At 44.9% G+C, this 12,884-nt stretch overlaps 1 protein-coding gene and 1 long non-coding RNA gene across 4 annotated transcripts in view; one reads left to right on the forward strand and one right to left on the reverse strand.

Moving 5' to 3' along the window:
• DDX11 (DEAD/H-box helicase 11) overlaps positions 1–8,818 on the reverse strand; it is a 37,987-nt gene extending 29,169 nt beyond the window's left edge. The window contains exons 1-2 of one of the 3 annotated variants that reach the window (XR_003425358.2): positions 6,263–8,818; positions 5,858–6,005 (exon numbers count right to left, since the gene is read on the reverse strand). Coding sequence is in view for 2 of the 3 variants with exons in the window: in XM_027074033.2 (XP_026929834.1) it covers positions 5,858–6,001 (144 nt within the window). In the remaining variant the exon portion in view is untranslated. The remainder of the gene's footprint in view (positions 1–5,857; positions 6,006–6,262) is intronic. The other 2 variants (XM_027074033.2, XM_015061457.3) reach the window with 2 other exon arrangements.
• Positions 8,819–10,198: 1,380 nt separating this feature from the next.
• The window catches only part of LOC113603676 (uncharacterized), a 33,686-nt gene continuing 31,000 nt past the window's right edge, over positions 10,199–12,884 (forward strand). Inside the window, exon 1 of the long non-coding RNA XR_003425359.2 lies at positions 10,199–10,732. This is a non-coding gene — a long non-coding RNA (uncharacterized LOC113603676). The remainder of the gene's footprint in view (positions 10,733–12,884) is intronic.

The following is a 12,884-nucleotide window of genomic DNA, read 5'->3' on the forward strand; positions in this document are numbered from 1 at the left end:
TGAGTGTCTCAGAATGTGACCTTATTTGGAAATAGGGTCACTCCAGATGTATTTAGTTAAGATCAGGGCCCTGATCCAGTAAGACTGGTGTCCTTACAGAAAGGGGAAATTGGGACACCAAGGCATGCCCAGAGGGAAAGCGATGTGATAAAACACAGGGGGCAGGCCAGAACAGTCTCTTCTTTCTCACCCTCAGAGAGACCCACCCCTGCCCACACTGTGATTCTGCATTTCTGGCCTCCAGAACTGTGAAGAGGAAGTTTCTATTACTGAAACCCCCAGCCTGTGAAACTCTGTTACGGCAGGGGGAGCACTAACACAGTCCTTCTGGGAGGCCACTGACATGGGTTTCTTAAGGCTGCTTCTTCTGGTGTCCAAAGGGCAGTTCAGTTCAGGCGAGTCTCTACAGGAACCTACATGTTCCAGGCAGGCAGTCAGCTCTCCGAGCCTGCTTAAACTAGGGGGTCCCAGAGTACCCAGAGGGGTTCTGAACCTAATTTGGGCTTAAACGAACTATAGGTAAAATGCACAGGTGTTCAGTGATGGGGAAAGAGCAGAGCACAGTGGCTAAGGCTCCAGAGTCTAGGCTGCTGGCCAAACACTGGCTCCTCCACTCACCAGCTGTGACCTGAGGCTAACCCTTCTAGGCTTCTTTGCTCCATACTACAAACATGGGAAGTTGGGGGAAAAAAAAAAAAGGTGGGGAGGGGGATAGTAATAGTACCTTCCTCAGAGAACTGCTGCAAGCATTAAGTTCCTACCCATAAAGGTTAATACCTACAGGGGCACCTGGGTGGCTCAGGGGCTTAAGCATCCGACTCCAGCTCAGGTCATGATCTCACAGGTTAAGCCCCGCATTGGGCTCTGTGCTGACACCTCAGAGCCTGAAGGCTGCTTCAGATTCTGTGTCTCCCTCTTTCTGCCCCTCCCCTGATTGCGCTCTGTCTCTCCCTCTCTCTCAAAGATAAATAACATGAAACATAACATCTCAAAGATAAATAAACATGAAAAAAATTTTTTTTGAAAGAAAAAGGTTAATACCTACACTAGGATTAGAACAATACGTGTTACATAAGTAAGCAGCTGGAGTTTTGGTTTTTTTTTTTTGCTATTATTAAGTAATAATAATACAATTATTACTGTCCTAGATTAAGAACCTATTTCATCAATTTTTGAAAGGCCCTATGATAGAATGGCACTTCTAACATATCTATGGAAAAGCCCCATATATACCATTTCTCTCAGCTTTTGAGAAATACTGAGTGGCAGAGACTTCCAGACAGCACTCCCCAGCAGAACCTGGAAAGCAGCCATTCTGTACTGCCAGTAAAATGGGAGCTACTGCCTTTAGCCATCACCTGGCTAGCAGCAGGTGAGACATCCCCCTGTAACAATGGCCCAGCGGCAGACACCTGGTTAGAGAGCCAGCACTCTCCACTTCAAAGTGAGCTGAGGAAGTTCCTAATGGGAAGGTCAAAGTTATCCTCCAGAAACAATTGTGAATACACTCTAACACAAAGAGAAAGGAGAAATAAGGTCCTGCAATTCTATACCTTCTAATAAGACAGCAAAAGTATTAATCGGAAAATGTTAAAAGGATGTATGACCAAATGCTTGCCTCAGTTATGAAATAAATCTAATAAAGTACCCACAATATACCTAGCTTTGAACAATGTTATTTCCTGGGGTACCATCCAAGATATCACAGTCATAAAATACATGCCAAGATAAGTAAATTCATTCATTCTAAACACCCACATTGTAGCAAGTGCTGGGCTTGATGCTGGGAAGCAGCTCCCTAAAAATCCCCACAGGCACAAACTTAACACAGGACCTGCAGGGCATCACAGTTCTCTGCGAAGCATGGACTCCAGGTTTTAGAGTGCCCAAAATTGCAATGTTACACAAGGCACAGGGGGCACAAGGTCAGAAGGTCAGCACAACGTGGTGGAGTCATGAAAGGCTAAAAAGGTGACATGTCCAAGTTTAGTAGGCATCATGAGGACCCAAGTGGGGAGGTGGCCACCCAGGGCAGAGGCCCAGCAGGTGAGGCCTGGCATGTAACAACATGGTGACAGGAGAAAGAGCTTACCAGAGGTGAGATGCAGACAGGGTCAGAATGTGATGGTAGCTGAAGACACAACAAAGATATGAGGACCTGGAATCAGAAACATCAACAACAAAGGGCTGAGAAGAGGAAGAGGATATACGGAATGGGCAGAGGGCTGAGATGGGGACCTGAAGCCTTCAGATTAAACAGGGCAGAATAAATACATGCTCTTCTGTGTTCTTTTCTGAAACACACTAAATTTACACCAAAGGAAGAAGAGGCTTAAACCCCACAGAAAGAAAGTGGAAGATGGGAGGGTAACAAGTTTTAGGAGAGATGAAAAGCAGAGAACTGGACGTGACAGAGTAAAGGACTGTAAGCCTAAGCGCCTGCAGAGATCTTCTCTGCAAAAGATAGGATGTGCACCCTCTGGAGGAGCTAAGCCAGGAGGGCCCCGGAGATAGCAGGTCAAGTGAAGGGTAGAGAAGGGAGTTGAAATCAAACCAGGACACTAAGCAAAAAACCATGCACCTGAAGCCACTTCCCCAGGACACCCTCGAGAATACTAACCATCAGCCTAGGACTAGAAGGCAAGAGTTTAGAGGAGCCTTCTCTGGAAAAACTGGATGGCTCAGGAGAAATCACACAGACACTGATCACTGGAGGCCCCAACAGAGAGGCCAGTTCAGTGGTCCACAGCCAGCTTGCACCACAGGCCTGTCCGTCAGCCCTGTGGTAGCTTTTTCTTGTCACCAATAGAAGACAGCCAAAGATCACCAGACAGTTGAGGAAAGCCTTTCAACAAAACACAGAACCAAAACTGGGGGAGGGAGGAGGCTGCATGACAAGATGATACAGGGGGGGACAAAAATTCAAAATACTGCTATAATTGATATCCTCACAAAGATATTATTTCCATGAAACAAAAACAGGATGCTATTTTTAAAAATCAAAGAATAAGAAAAGTTCTTGAATATTAAGGCTAGGATAATAAAAATAAACTGAATAGAAAGACTGGACAGCAAAGTCAAAGAAATCTTAAGTAGAATTTAAAGCAAAAAGAAAACAAAACAAAACCCAACCAGGATGCCCAAAGAGATGGGCAATTAGAAGAAAACATAATTACAGAATTAACCAGCAAGTCCAAAACTCAAAGAATGGGAGTACCAGGAAGATTATCAGATGTGAGAAAATGTCTCAGAATGGAAAGATAGAAGCCTCCAGGTGGAAAGAGCCCACCAAGTGGCCAACACAAGGAACTGAACACACACATCCGACCCATCAACATGAGATTTCAGAATACAAAAGATAGAGGAGATCCTGAAAACTTTGGAGGATGAGGTGGGTCAGGTCACCACCAAGAACTGGGGTGCAGGTTACACGGGACTTCTTAGTAGCCACAATGGAAACTAGAGAGGAAAGGGAGTAGTTGTGAGGGAAAAGTATTTCTGCAGCTAGAATTATATACCCAACCAAACTATCAGTATCAATCAAGAGAAAGGCAGATGAATACCCTTGCAGCAAGTCTCAAAATCTTACCTCCCATACAACCCTTCAGGAATGTTCTCTACCAAAACAAAGAAGATAACGAATCCAGGAAACAAGAGACTCAAACACAGAAAAAACTTAAGAATATGCACAACAACATGGATGAATCCCCAAAATATTATGCTGGCTGAGCATAAGAAGCTGGTCACAAAATAGTACTTACGATATGATGCCATTTTCAAGAAATTTTAGAAAGTTAAAACTCATCTGCAGAGATGGTAAATGATCACTGACTACCTGAGGCTGGGGCAGGGTGTGAGGGGAGGAACAGCAGCCAGGGGTACAACAAACTTTCTGGGCTGGTGGAAATGTTTGGCATTTTCATTGTGGCAGTGGTTATATGGGGGTTTCCATCTGTCAACACTCACTGAACTTGTGGACTTACAAGGGGTGTATTTTATTGTATGTCAATTATACTTCATAATGTTGCTTTTTTTTTTATTTTTTAAGGAGAGATGGGAAATCTTAGTACAATAGCTGTGAAGCAGATCGTAAGAACAAATGGGAGAATTTCAATAAGGAAGTCTGCAGGGTAAAATGGAATTGGTAATTACTATAGACTGAATTATATTGCCCCCAAATTCATGTTGAAGCCCTAATCCCCCATGTGACTGTATTGGAGAAAAGGCCTTCAAGGAGGTCCTAAGGACAGAGCCCTGATCCTATAGAACTGGTCTACTTATAAAAGGGGAGAGACACCAAAGATCTCTCTACCGTGTGAGGACACAACAAGAAGGAGGCCCTCACAAGCCAGGAAGAGTCTCCACCAGAAGCTAGAGGCTGCCCAAACCTTGATCTTGCACTTCCCAGCCTCCTGAACTGTGAAAAATAAGTTTCTGTCATCTGAGCCACCCAATCTGTGGTATTTTGTTATGGCAGCTGAGGAGCCAGACTAAGCAGTAATTTTATGTATGGAATATCCTACGGAGGCCACTGGATGGTGTGAGAGAAAGTGGTGTAGGCATATTAGCTAGACATACTTTAAAAGGCATACTGGGAAAATAAAAATTATTCAAGACGAAAACCCATAATCAGAGCATACCAGCTTAGGAGAGGCTAACACTTTCCATCTAACTACAACAGGAGGATGGGGCGAGGGAAGGAAAAGAAATGGTAAGAAAGCTGCATCTTCGCTCTCACAAGAGGAAGGTACAATGATTAAAATCCATAAATCAAGAAATAGCACGAAGCTTACAATTTCAAATGTGCTATGCAAGTATATTTCTTAAAATAGTTAAAAGAATTATAAGTACCTGCCCAAAGAACCAAGTTTAATACATTTAACTTTTTAAATGACATGCATTATTTTTGATTCATGTTTTGGGATCACTTCACACAAAGGAGAGGGATATGTTCACCACCACCAACTGTTGCAGAATGGTCAAATAAGGACTCGAAACACCCAAATCTATTTACCAGGAAGCCTCTGCTGATACTAAGAACACCTCAGTGGACTGGTAGTGGACTGCTGCACTGGGTTAAGAACCTCCTGTGGGTCGAACATGCCGAGCTCCACCGGATGACAGAGACATGGAGGATGGCCTCCAGGAAGTCGCGGCCTCACTGGGGGGACCTTCACATCAACGCAGGCATCTCACCATCACACGGTACTTTCTGAGCGGGAGGCAAGAGGCTGGGACTGCTTGCCATAGCCCTAATCCTCCTCAAGGCCACCCTCTGATAAATCCCTCTCTCATTCCAGTCCCAGAAGGAAAAACTCAGGGCCCTTTGATGGGAACCCTTAGCACTTAGTAACCTCGTTCCTAAAGACTAAACCGATAGGTTTAATCTGTGAAAAAGCCAAACTAATTTGTTTCTCAACATCAAAGCAGTTGTGTACCCAGAACAATCTGGAAAGTTTTAGTGCTACAGGTCTTGGTTTCTACTGGCATTCAAATTCTTTAGCCTAATTGTTCTCAGATTCTGGGGCTGTGTTTATTTATTTATTTTTTTAAGTAGGCTTCACGCCCAGCACGGAGCCCAACACGGCTCAGCCAAACCCATGACCCTGAGACCAAGACCTGAGCTAAAATCAAGAGTCAGAGGCTCAACTGACTGAGCCACCCAGGTGCCCTTCTGTTTAACATTTTAATACAGGAAGTGACTATTACTCAGAAAGATAAACTGAGAGAACTACTTTGCCTGACGTCAAACCATGAAAATCTCTGCCTAGACTAACAAGCATGCTAGGTGGCCTCTGCAGTGTTGGAATCAGGGGTCTCTCAGGACACTTCTTAGCCCCTGATGATGCATACTTACAGTGCCAGTTGGACTCTCAAATATTCCAATCTTGCCAGCGTCCAACACCCGATAGAGCTCAGCCATGAAGTCTTTCTGGATGGAATAGGGTGTGAAGGGAAAAGGGAAATGGATGCCACCATCTTCCTGGGTTTTATTAGCCATGGTCCTAGGGGGGGAAAAATAAACCTGGAAGTACTGGCTTGAAAGCTAGAACAGTTCCTAAGAGCAGTCTCAATACTAGTTATGGAATTTCTCCTTAGGTTATACACTGTTTTGCAAGCAGAGACCACGTTCTCTCCATTCCAGGTATCGTCACGAAGCCATACCCAAATCATGTAATCCACTTGGTGACATTTATCAGAAATGGTTACACAAAAAGCAGCCTATTAAAGCCCCTGAACAGAAACCACCCTGCCATTTTACCTGGGATTATTTCACTTTTTAGACACCCTTCTAACGCCTCCGGGAAAAGTGCACAGACTTCCTCTCAGAGACCTGTGCCCCTGATGTCAAGGATGTCGCTCCTGGCTACCTCTGCAGGACGGTTCTCTCACATCTCCACAGTGCAGCCTTTGCCTGGCACAGCTGCCTCACTGAAGCCTGCTGGGAAGGCTGGGAAGATCTGGAAGATCATGACGCACAGGCAGAGAATTACTGATACATTCTTTCTGAGGCACAGGTTCACGTATACATACATATTTCACAGGTATCTTTAATGTGCTTCTTAGTTCGTCCTAGCCTGCACTTCCAGTATAAACCAGAGCCTCCTCCTAAAACTTCTCCAGCTTTAAGAAATAAAGGGTTTTCTGTCTGGTTGCAGGCTGGGAGAAGCTCTCTTCACAGGGACTAAGACCTGGTTGCCAGAGCTTCAATACTGAGACCACAGCATTTCTTGTTCCTTGCCAGGCCAAGGTCTAAGAACTCTGCGGCTCCTTTTTCCCTCCTCTTCTGAACCAAATTTCTCTGAGACAGCTTCTCCATACCCTTTCTTCCTTCATTACCATTTGGAGGACTGACTCTTCCATCCTGGTTCCCACTCTCTTTTTGGAAGTCACTGCTCCAAACTATTGGACAGGCCCATCTCTTCTAAATACAAATAATTATCAATCTGAAATCCACTTGCTATGTAACTGGCCTCAATAAGACTAATGACAGTGTCCATACATTTATGAAAGAAGGGTAGTTGCCATGATGTTCTTCCAGTTTAGGGACACCTAAAAGGACTACAGAGGTGAAAGAACTACAAGAAGGGTGACTTTGCGGGCACCTGAGTGGCTCAGTCAGTTAAGCGTCTGACTCGGTTTCAGCTCAGGTCATGATCTCATGGTTTGTGAGACAGAACCCCACACGGGGCTCTGCGCTGATGGTGTGGAGCCTGCTTGGGATTCTCTGTCTCCTCTCTCTCCCTGCCCCTCCCCCACTTATGCATGCTCTCTCTCTCAAAATAAGTAAATAAACTTAAAAAAAGGGGGTGACTTTTAAAAACTAGGACAAGTCAATACTGAGAGGGAGGCATGTCATCAAAAAACCATTCAGATCAGAATAAAAGAGGAAGGTATCTAACAAATATTGATGAGTTCACAGGCCTTTTTACTACTATTATCTCAGTTAACCTGTACCACACTCTAAAGATACAGTTGCTGGATACTAATGCTTACAGAAATTAGTTTTCAAAGGCACAGCTAATAAGAGGAAAACCAGGGATCCAAACCAAGATCCATATGGCTCTTTTAGTAAGATTCGTCTGGCAAAAGATAACTAGCATAAGTAAAAGGGAGATCTACTGAAAATATACATATTGAGAAATTAAAAATTGAGACAACGTGCCAAAACCTAGAACCTAAGGCACTAGCAGAGTGTGATTTCTTGCAGACCACAACTACAAAGTAGTCTGGATTCTAAGAGGGCTCCAAGAACTTCACCAGCAAGTAAACACCCATGGATTGTCCTTCTCCCACTCAGTCACATGCCACATGGAGCCACTCATTGACCTCCTCTGCTTACTCATAGCTTCTGCTTACCCAAAACCTCAGCTTGCACAGGGCCTCTTCGCACCCTCTACCTTTCAGCTCCAACTCTCAATGCCAAGGGAAAAATCTTTCCATGTTTCTTAGTTCTAAATCCCAAGAGAAAAATCTAGTCAGCACTGCCTCTCCATTTAAAATAGATCACTCACTGGTCAGCCTATAGACTGATGAGTTACCCTGCCTGATATAATCAGCTTGGGCCTCGTGCTTACTGTCCACCACTCCCTTCCACCCCTGCGTGGGAAACAATGGACATTTAGGACTCCCCTTACCTCCTTAAAAATGATTCCCTCCCTATTTGGCCACCCCATGTGGGTCAAATAACACTCCCATCCAAACACACACCACCCTACTTTAAGTGACTCTTTTGTCTTATTACCCTGTATTTAATTTCTTCACAGCTCTTAGCACTAGCTGAACTTATTTTATTTACAATCCTCCCCTACCAGAATATACACAGCATAAAAGGAGGAAACTTGTCTGTCTTGTTCTTCCCTGCCCCTAGCACCAGAATAGGTACTTTGGCGCCTATTAGGTATTCAAATAAATCTTGATGAAATGAATGAATAGCCAGCTTGACATGGTGGCTGTAGGTAGAGGTTTCTGTTCTTCAGAGGTGTGGGTAGAATAGTCCCCATGACTAAAATATCTAGTCCAAGGGCCCGTTAATAATTTCAAACTGTTTTCACATAACCTCACAGCAACCCTGTGTGATATTTTTATTAGCTCTATTTTATAGATGAAAACGCTGAGACTCAGAAAGATTGAGACTTGCTCAGTCACTCAGCAAGTGCTTGAACTCAAGATGTGAACCCCCATCTGCCAGATCTCCAAGCCCTTGGGCTTTATATTTCCTCCCTCTTCCTCCCACCAGGGCAAGCAGACTGAAAAGAAAGACTTGGTTACTAAACTTCAGAATGACAACATGAAACAATACAGAAGAAAAGCAATTATTATTTCACTTCCCTGTGGGTGGTAATTATGGATCTCATTATTCCCAAAGCAGCACAAGCCAAATCACAAGTTAAAGAAGGGTTTGCATAAATCCTTGAATGATGGATTCACTAAGCGCTATTAAGGTCATTTGGTGTAACTCTTTCTGACCTCTTCAGGTTGGTTTTGTGGAGGACAACCACGACCCCACACATGAGTTCTCCCTAGAAATCCCCACCAGTGCCAAGGCACATGCCATACACTTATAAAGGACATAAGATACATGAAAGCCCTCAGGGACATATTAATTCTGAGAGTTCATTTTCTCTGGTACCCAATTATCACTCATTATTTACCTGTGTATAAACTATTGCTATAGACTAAATTGTGTCCCCCCAAAATTTATGTATTAAAGGCCTAACCCCCCATATAGACTGTATTTGAAGATAGGGCTTTTGGGGAAAACTGAGGTTAAACAAAATCTAAGAGTGGGGTCCTAATCCTTACTAGGAATGGTGGCCTTATAAGAAGAGGAAAGAGGGAGGAGCTCTCTTTCCACACCATATGAGGATAAGGAAGGAGGCCATCTGCAAGTCAGGAATAGAGCTGTCACCAAGAACCAAATATGCCAGCACCTTAGAATTCCCAGACTCTGCCACAGTGAGAAAATAAATTTCGGTTGTTTAAGCTCCCCAGCCTAAAGTATTTTATTACAGCAACCTGACACAAGTACGTTCCAGGTACTATTGTGCTGTTAGGCTCCGAAAATACTTGAACTTCACACACCTGGGAGACAACACAGCCCCAAAAGAAAAGCTTTCCTGCACCTGCTGCTAATCCAAAGCCATAGCATGTTGCACAACGGCAATGCTCCAAGGCCCGGAGAGACAGCCTGGGCTGCAACCCCCACAGTGACACCTTGCTGGGGCCTTCTCTCTCTCTCTCTACTTGTATTTATTTCCACTTTCATGACACTTCCTCCAACAAGCTGGTCAATTCCATTCATCTCAGTCCTCTTGACTGGACTCTACTCCACCTTGATTCCTTGTAGACGGGCAGTGGAGCAGAGCCAGTAACAGTATGCGAACTGGGCTCGGGTGGCCAGGTCTGGGATCGCAGCTTATGTGAACATTCCTAAGCCTCAGTCTTCTCAGGTAACAGCACTTATTCACATGTGGTTGTAGTGACCACTGCATAAGGCAATTTATGAAAAGCGCTTAGCACAGCCGGGCTAATCTGAAGCCCCTAGACGCGTGCTAGCTAGTCTCACTCCAAAAGCGCTTGAGGCGTCAACTACAGGTCCCACCCTCCTTGGTAGGCCCTTACCCTTCCCATTGGTTTCTAGCCTGCCAATCATGCACTGGCCCCGCCCCCCGGTTCCAGAACTCTTTCCCGCTCCCGACTCGCCCTGCCCCTTTGCACTACAGCCCGTGTTTGCGTTTCCACCAGCGCCTGCCCTCTCTCCTCTCGCTTCGCCTTTTCACACGGCACCACGCTCACCGTCTTCGCCCGAGGGACTGCTTCACGAAGTCCAGGCCAGGGAGGAGTTGAGGAGTCTGAGCATAACGCTACGGAATTTGAAATCGCGGCGCCTCTCCCTCAACGTCGGCCTCTGGGAGGAGCGTGCTGCGTTGCCACGCCCCCGCACCACTGCGCCTGCGCACCCCTGAACTCGAAGGGGTGGGTGGGAGTTGGTGTCCTTTTGCTCCACTGCGCTTGCGCGGCAGACTCAGGGCTGGGCTTTTTTTCTGGCGCTGGGAGTCCTGGTCATGACAGACCCCTAGAGGCTGTGGTCTGAAATGCTCGCTGGGTTTTGGCCCTATCGCTTCAAAGCTCCACCTCCCTCCTCCACCTCCCCCACCCCCCACTCCTAGTATGAAGCCTCTAATTTAAGAAGCACCATTGGAGAAATAGAAGATGATAAGACGGGAAGGTAAGTCGGGTCTGGTGGTAGAAGACTTTAAACAGCAAAATAGTACACTTAGACTTCATACTTGTTAAAAACAAACAAAATTCAAGTACATTTGGAGATCTAATTGGCTTTTTTAAACAGTTCTTGAATCCATAGCATCCCATCTAGGAAGCATAGGGGAGCTCCACTAAGTTAAACAAAAGAAAGGATTTTAAAGACAAAGAAGACTTTAAAAAAAAATGAATTTGGGGGCGCCTGGGTGGCTCAGTCGGTTAAGCATCCGACTTCAGCTCAGGTCACGATCTCATGGTCCATGAGTTCGAGCCCCGCGTCAGGCTCTGGGCTGATGGCTCAGAGCCTGGAGCCTGCTTTCGATTCTGTGTCTCCTTCTCTCTCTGCCCCTCCCCCATTCATGCTCTGTCTCTCTCTGTCTCAAAAATAAATAAAAACGTTAAAAAAATTAAAAAAAAATGAATTTGTTAGCAAGGAATTTGTTTAGGCAAGGTTGCCCACCACCATCCCCTTCCAACTGGAGCAGAAGGAGTATATCAGTAAATTTCCTAGTGGTTGACCAGGAAATTCCATGCTGACTAATTAAAGGTTACAATTCCTGGAGGCTGAAACTGCAGTTAGGGTAGGTATTGAGTCTTGGTTTACTGACTTGGCCTAAGTGATGCATTTTGGGCCTGTGGTTTTCTTTTTAACATACTGTAGGCAATTTGCAAGTCACTAAAATGTTTTTAAACACAGAGGTTAAGTTGCAAAGGCAATGTCTTGGAAATATTAAACTGGAAGCAGTATGAAGGTGATGCCAACAGGCCAGGTCCAGGGACTCGGCAGTGCTGGTGGGGGGTGGAGGGGGTGGCTTATTTGGAGGTTCTAGCAGGGGAGTGCAGCTGCTTGTATACCCTTGACCGAAGAATGGTCCTCCTCTATCGGGGAAGGTTGTCCTCTTCGACCAAGGACGCATGCAAACTGGTGGAGCTGCTCTGGAAAACAGTGTGGAGGTTCCTCAAAAAATTTAAAAATTTAAAATAGAACTACCCTATGACCCAGCAATGGCACTACAAGGAATTTATCCAAAGGATACAGGAGTGCTGATTCAAAGGGGCACATGTACCCCAATGTTTATAGCAGTACTATCAACAGTAGTCAAAGTATAGAAAGAGCCCAAATGTACATGGATGAATGGATAAAGAAGATGTGGTTTATATATACAATGGAATACTACTTGGCAATGAAAAAGAATGAAATCTTGCCATTGGTGACAACATGGATGGAACTGGAGGGTATTATGCTAAATGAAATAAGTCAGTCAGAGAAAGACAGATATCATGTGTTTTCATTCATACGTGGAATTTTGAGAAACTTAACAGAAGACCATAGGGGAAGGGAAGGAAAAATAAGTTACAGAGAGGGAGGCAAACCATGAGACTTTTTTTTTTTAAGTTTTTTTTTTTCAACGTTTTTTATTTATTTTTGGGACAGAGAGAGACAGAGCATGAACGGGGGAGGGGCAGAGAGAGAGGGAGACACAGAATCGGAAACAGGCTCCAGACTCTGAGCCATCAGCCCAGAGCCTGACGCGGGGCTCGAACTCACGGACCGCGAGATAGTGACCTGGCTGAAGTCAGACGCTTAACCGACTGCGCCACCCAGGCACCCCACCATGAGACTTTTAAATATAGAGAACAAACTGAAGGTTGATGGGGGTGGGGAATTGGGACAGGGGGGAAAATGGGTGATGGGCATTGAGGAGGGTACTTGTTTGGATGAGCACTGGGTGTTGTATGTAAGTGATGAATCACGAGAAACTACCCCTGAAGCCAAGACTACACTGTATACACTACTGTTAGCTAAGTTGACAATAAATTATTTTTAAAAAAAATCAAACCTGAGCCAGCAGGAAATGAAAGCAGAATTTATTGAAAGTATAGAAAGAGTACAGTTACAGACAAAGTGTCTGGGAGACTCAGAAAGGAAAGGAGAGAGAGTCTGGTCTATGTTTGGGGTCTGGGTTTTTATCCAGGAGTGTGGTCTGTTGTACATGTCCTCAGGCATCCAGGAACCTGTTAGAACAAAGATGAGGGCCCAAGTGTTATTATGTGGAGCCAGAGGGTCTTGGTGTCATGATGTCTAGTGCCAGTGGAACACATAGGATGGCTTCCTCCCA

This window comes from Acinonyx jubatus, chromosome B4, assembly GCF_027475565.1.
Source record: "Acinonyx jubatus isolate Ajub_Pintada_27869175 chromosome B4, VMU_Ajub_asm_v1.0, whole genome shotgun sequence".
Lineage (NCBI taxonomy): Eukaryota > Metazoa > Chordata > Mammalia > Carnivora > Felidae > Acinonyx > Acinonyx jubatus.